The sequence below is a fragment of the Sinocyclocheilus anshuiensis genome, unplaced genomic scaffold, assembly GCF_001515605.1.
Source record: "Sinocyclocheilus anshuiensis isolate Anshui unplaced genomic scaffold, SAMN03320099.WGS_v1.1 scaffold343, whole genome shotgun sequence".
In the NCBI taxonomy this organism is placed as follows: Eukaryota; Metazoa; Chordata; class Actinopteri; order Cypriniformes; family Cyprinidae; genus Sinocyclocheilus; species Sinocyclocheilus anshuiensis.
In genome coordinates, this window is record NW_015549598.1 from 1,801,420 (window position 1) to 1,807,459 (window position 6,040).

General features: G+C 35.1%; 1 protein-coding gene across 1 annotated transcript; it reads right to left on the bottom strand.

Moving 5' to 3' along the window:
- Positions 1 to 1,482: 1,482 nt before the first annotated feature.
- Positions 1,483 to 4,094, bottom strand: LOC107658570 (homeobox expressed in ES cells 1-like). The gene is made up of 3 exons (XM_016447160.1): positions 3,683 to 4,094; positions 2,584 to 2,834; positions 1,483 to 1,814 (listed from the first exon to the last, which is right to left on the bottom strand). The coding sequence occupies exons 1-3, from the start codon at positions 3,960 to 3,962 to the stop codon at positions 1,491 to 1,493; spliced, it is 855 nt and encodes a 284-aa protein (XP_016302646.1). The 5' UTR covers positions 3,963 to 4,094; the 3' UTR covers positions 1,483 to 1,490.
- Positions 4,095 to 6,040: the final 1,946 nt, after the last annotated feature.

The window sequence follows — 6,040 nt, forward strand, 5'->3', positions numbered from 1 at the left end:
AGGCGATTTGCAAGGATTCATTACAAAGCATTATACTCACTTCTGTAGGTGAAGCTGGATCATGAATGATTCTCGTGAACATAGACGCATTTATGTAGACCGGGGGCGCATTCCCTTCAGAAACAAACATAATCCACTGCGAGTTCAGTGGCTCAGATGTCGGGAGTGTCAAATTAAGTCTTTTTTTTCATTTTTGAGAAACAACAGATTTAAGTGCTTACGCTTAAAACAAGAACAAGTATCTGCCAACTGAGTATGAAAACTTGTTTTTCCTTTTAATTCAATTAATTTTTTTCTGAACCTATTAGCAGAATATTTGTTCTTGTTTAAATCATAAACTCACTTTTTTTATGAGATCACAATTTATCAGAAATGTATCGGTTATCAATTTATCAGACATCATATATGATTTTGCATCTCAATTAAATGCATCTGGATTTAAGAATCTTTAGACATTTGCACTGGAAAACAAAAAAGTACTAATAAAGAACAGCATTTTTTTGCAATGTGATCTGATCAGAAGATACAGTAAAAGTTATTTCTATATTCTAGTGGTTGGGAACTGAGGTATTTGAGTTATATGCTATTTGTTTTTGTAAAATGAATGAAGAATTGGAGTTCTGTTTTAAGTTGTGTTTTCAAACAAAGTCTTACATTTACCTTCATAAAACCTGCAGAAACCCTGTAACTAAATGTTTCTGTACTAAACTACGTGTAACTCAATGTTCAAGTTAATGTGGCCATATATGTTTTATTCTTTGTATTTTGACAGGCTAAATTAAAATTGTAAGCAATAAATAATAGCATGCTGAAAATATAAGATTAAAGGTGTTTAGTTTCAGTTCAGTGTATTTGTTGGAGAAAAAAAAAATCCCCAAAATGATACTGAAGTGCACTGCTGTAGTGTTTTTAAATGTTTGGGGTCTGTAAAACTTTTTAATGTTTTTGAAAAATCCAAGGCTACATCTATTTGATTAAAATAGTAATAATGTGCTGAATTTTCAGCATCATTACTCCAGTCTTCAGTGTCACATGATCCTTCAGAAATCATTCTAATATGCTGCTTTGCTGCTCAATAAACATTTCTTATTATTATCAGTTTGATAAATAGAAAGTTCAAATGAAAAGCATTTATTTGCAATAGAAATCTTGTATAGCATTATAGTCTTTTCTGTCACTTTTGGTCCATTTAATCCATCTTTGATGAATTAAAATATGAATTTCTTTCATAAAAATAAATTTGAACAAGCTCTTCACACTTCGGTGTAGTCAAATAGAAAATGATTTATTTATACACTCCTCTTGTACACATAGACATGAACGAAATAGAACTTTACAATCATATTTAAATAATAATTCATCAAAATGATAAAAAAAAGATCACATTTGTTATTGCACTTCACCCTGTATTCACAAATGCAACGATGTAAACCAAGCCGAACGCCTTGACTAACAGTCAGAAATGAATGTTTTGCTGTCGGTCTCTCGTCTCACTGTGTGCTGTAGTACTGCGAGTGATAGGGCTGGTATGGACTCATCATGGAAGGGTTGATGCTCTGTAGGGTGCTGTACTGATACAGGGCCTCCACAGGCAGGGACGGCAGGCCTCCGGCTGTAGCAGGGCTGTAGTGGAATCCCGGGCTGTAAGGTGCCGGGCTCTCTTGGTAGTAGCTGGGATACGGAGCAGCACGGAAACTGTGCAGATCGGAGTAATGCATCATATGCAAGGCTACCTTGGCCTGACAGGCATGAGCCAGACTGTCCTGAACGGTCCGTTTCAGCTTCATGCGTCGGTTCTGGAACCAGTTTCTGATCTGATGGAGAGAAACATAAGATAAGTTCACATTTAATACATAAAAGTCAAATCACTCTTTTTGCGACTTTGGAGCCCCCTACAGTTAAATGAGTGTAATAACAGCGGATAGCTGTAGGCGCGCATTTGTTGCAATCCGCCCTTTTCGCGAAATTTCGTACCCGCTTACCAAACTTACATACTCCCCCAGTACAGACGTTATATTAACTTAGTGTACCATCAGAATGCAGCTGATATTTAATGGTAGCTATGGGCGAATCGAACCCATTTGAATGTTTGAATCAACTGAATTGTTTCGAATCTCTCGAAACGCCACACGTTAGTGACGCCTGCTGGTCAAAACTGTGTAAATGCAACAAAAACTCAGGCCAAACACCTTCTACCAAGTTTTTTTCAAAGTATAATATAAGAAATGGTATTAACAAATCATCAAATATCATTTAATATAAATAGTGTCCGTGTAACATGTTCTTTTATTCATTGTTTTGTTGGTTTTATGGAGGGCTCGGCTAAACAGGCCAATACGAGACGTTTAACTACTGCTCTTCATTTTTATTATACAAAAATGTTATTTTTTAGAAACCGTTATGACTCCGAATCACTGGTTCGAATCAAATGATTCATAAAGGTTTCGAAGCTTCACGAAGCTGTGCTTTGAAAGTACTCATCAAGTAATTTCAAGGTAAAGAAAAAAAAAACTAGCACACAGTCGCTTTAAATCACATTATTAAAATCATAGTAATAATAATAACAATGAATCGACCTGGTACCTGTTTATCAGACAGATTTAGTCTTTTGCAGAGCTCAGCTTTGTCCTGGGCTCCCAGATAAGCGTTCCTCTTGAAGGCTGTCTCTAGACTGTTGATTTGTTCGGCGGTGAAGGCCGTTCGGGGTCTGCGGCCGGTAGAGGGAGATACTGATGGCGCCGGTTCTTTAGGGGCCCCAGGTGAGAGAGAGCAGCCACCCTCGCTCTCGTACCCTGATGTCTCCTCCTCCTCCGTGCTGCTGCTGAAACCTGGCTCTGAGGCGATCAGGAAACAAAAATAAATACATACATAAACACAAGGGAGCAAGAGAAAATAAACATTTTGTAAATTTGCATTTAAATGGAAAATGTTCAATTGAAAATAAATAAATGTAGGGAAAATACGACAAAAGTAAATTAAAGCAGATCCCACGCAAACTGTAAATTTGCTAGCATTACATTTTAAAACGGGATCCTAATACAAACTAAATGAAATGGATTTATACTTAAAATAATTAGTTTGTTGTTTTAATATAAGTATTTTAGTGTTATTTATTATTTTAACAGTATTTTAATAGTACTTTTAACTATAGTTATGTTCAAAAATATTTATTTTTTATTATTTAGACAATTTTTACTACTAATCCAATAAAAGTAACAACAGGTGCATATTTTACATTAAATGATTTAAAATGTAAAATAATAACCTATCTATTTGAATATATTTTAAAATGTATTTTTTTCCTGTGTTGGTGGTTTATAGTTTTACTTTTAACTGTTAAAGTCATTGATACTATATACTTTACTGTTAAATAAACAAAACAAAACAAAAATAACAGTAGGATTTTTATATCTGTATTTTACATGAAATCATTATTTAAAATCTTTTATAACTGTTTTCTGTTTTTAATACTTTTTTTTATTTTTATTATTCCAGTGTTGGCAAAGCTTCACTTCTGTACTTTACCTTTATTGTTACTATGTTAAAGAACTATTTATACCATTTTCCTGGTAATTAAATTAAAAACAAAATAAAATAGATAAATATTTTACATTAAACCATTAAAAAATGCATAAAGATTACTCAACAATATTAACATGGATTATGAGAACAGTGTTTTTACCGTGAGTGTGTTGCTGGACGATATTGTTGTCACTGGACTCGGTCTCTTGCGTAGATGTACACAACAAACTGTTTCCCGGCTGTGCTGGCTCCATACGTTTCTCCCGATTCTCCATGTTTTCTGGTCTCCATCTGCTGTAGAAGCCAGGAAGGCTCTCAGATGCAGTGCCAGAGGTGCTCGGGATGTCCTGGCCGGGAGAGACCCAAGAGCTTGAGGGAAGTGTTGATACCGAAGCCTGGCTGCTTTGAGAAAGCCACTCGATGGAAAAATGCCCCTTCATCTCAGAGAACCAACTGTGTCCAAATCCAGCAAAGAAAGGCAGATATCCGGTATAACACAAGGCAGTTGTGCAGTTCTTCTTCTTAAGGGTGAGGTTCCAGCAGAAGTCCTGTGACTGAGTGAGTCAGATGTGTGTTTGTGTTCTGGTAAGCGTGGCTTTGGGTTCACTGGTCAACACCTCCAGCATGGGGCTCAAGTATTTATAGGGCTAATCCCAGCTCATTTACAATTCACTTCGCCCCGGATCAAAGGAAGCGCCCTGATCTCCACCCCTTCAGTTTTCACAAGTGTGGTAATGAAGACGTCTCAATCGGCCTTGAGTGAACCCATTAACTCCTGGCACCAGTAAGTCTGGAGATGTAATCCCCTCCCTAAAACCATCTCTGATCCTGTCTCCTCTCTGAGGTGTGCATGTGTGTGTGATTTCATATGTCCACATTAGAACAGAGTGACGGAGGAAGTTCAAGGTTAAACACAGTGGCTTGGAATTCATAATCAACAGCAATATCTGGTAATCCCAACAGGTACATAGTTTTAGTTATTTGACTAAAATGTTACCGCATAAAGTCCACAGAACTAAATCCAATTTAAAACATTCTTTCTTTCTTTCTTTTTGCAGAATAAAAAAATTAAGATTTCGATCTTTTTTTATAGTCCTTTTATCATAAAATTTCTTTAGAACAGAAATGTTAATGTAAAACTACAACTTGAAAAATTATATCAATAATTAATTTATGCACAATAAAATAAACCAAATTTTAAAGTTCCTTATCAGAAGAACAGAATGCAAAACAACAACTTGGAAAAAGTATTTGTCTGTTTGTTTTGTTCGTTCATTCATTTATTTACAGTTCCAGCACTACAGAATGAAGCTCAAATATTTAATAGTGTAAAGAAAATGATTCATTCATTCATTTCAGCACAATAAAATAAAGTTTTCAACATTTTTATAGTCCTTTATTATAATCTCTTTAGAACAGAAATGTCAACAACTTGAAAAATGACATCTAAATATTTTTCAAATCTTTTTATTTTTATTTCTTTAATAAGAGTCAGTTGCAGCACAACAAAATGAAGCTCAAACATTTCATAGTGTCAAATAATCAGTCAATAATTATCTATTAATTCATGAATAATTATCAATAATATCCTATTTTTTTTTTATTATTATGTATTTATTCATTCATTCTGAGTTATTTTACTGATTCCAATACAGAAAATAAAACATAAATGTTTCATGGTCTTTTTTTCATAGTGTCTTTAGAATAAAAAATACTGTTAAACTACTTTTTTTTATGAAAAACCTTGTCAGTTTCTCTGATTCCAATAGAACAAAACTGCAGTTCTGTCCTTTTGTGAAAATGTCTCTCTCATAGACACTTAATGTTCTTGTGAGTGGCTGCAAACGTGGCTAATTCAGCTCTTGTTTATGCCCCTTTCAGCCGGTATTGGTATCAAAGCAGGCGGCTCTTTTAAAGTGGCAGGTAGAGGTTAATGGGCTGTTTTAGAAACACTACACGAGTATGGACACAGTAGTCTGCAGAGACCCAACTACTGACGGAGATAACTGCCGGCCCTTGGATCTGTTGGCCCCCCCAAACGGGATCATTACGCATAGCTGATCTGGTTTATCAGCGGCTTGCTCGAGATTAACTTGATCAGGCCCACTATTGAAGAATACATGATTTCAAAGCCTGCCAGCCACTTTTGATTATCAGACGAGCAAATAAAACAGCCTTAGATTGTCCCATTATTGTTTCTAAAGGATCTGAAGGGTTTGATCCCTTTTGGGTGCATTGAAGAAAAACAACAACAGAAAGACGGCGCCAAGGGAGGAGATTTACGCATACAGAGGTTCACTAGATTTATCACCTGTAAACTAGATCCTCGCAAATGTGTTAAAGTCATCTTATTCATTCATTTATCAATTCTATCTATCTATCTATCTATCTATCATTTATTTACATGTCATTTATTTACGTTTGCTTTGTTGGATAGTTTTTTGATTACTTTTTTATTTGTTTAGTTCTAGGGTTGTTTGCTTGTTTGCGTATTTCTTTTTTTGTTTTGTTTTTTGTT

Excerpts from the sequence above, each read along its gene's own strand:
- LOC107658570 (XM_016447160.1), bottom strand. The coding sequence starts at position 3,962 with ATGAAGGGGCATTTTTCCATCGAGTGGCTTTCTCAAAGCAGCCAGGCT. Across the intron at positions 2,835-3,682 it reads CGTCCAGCAACACACTCACG|AGCCAGGTTTCAGCAGCAGC; the intron begins GTAAAAACACTG and ends TGATCGCCTCAG. Across the intron at positions 1,815-2,583 it reads TAAATCTGTCTGATAAACAG|ATCAGAAACTGGTTCCAGAA; the intron begins GTACCAGGTCGA and ends TCTCTCCATCAG.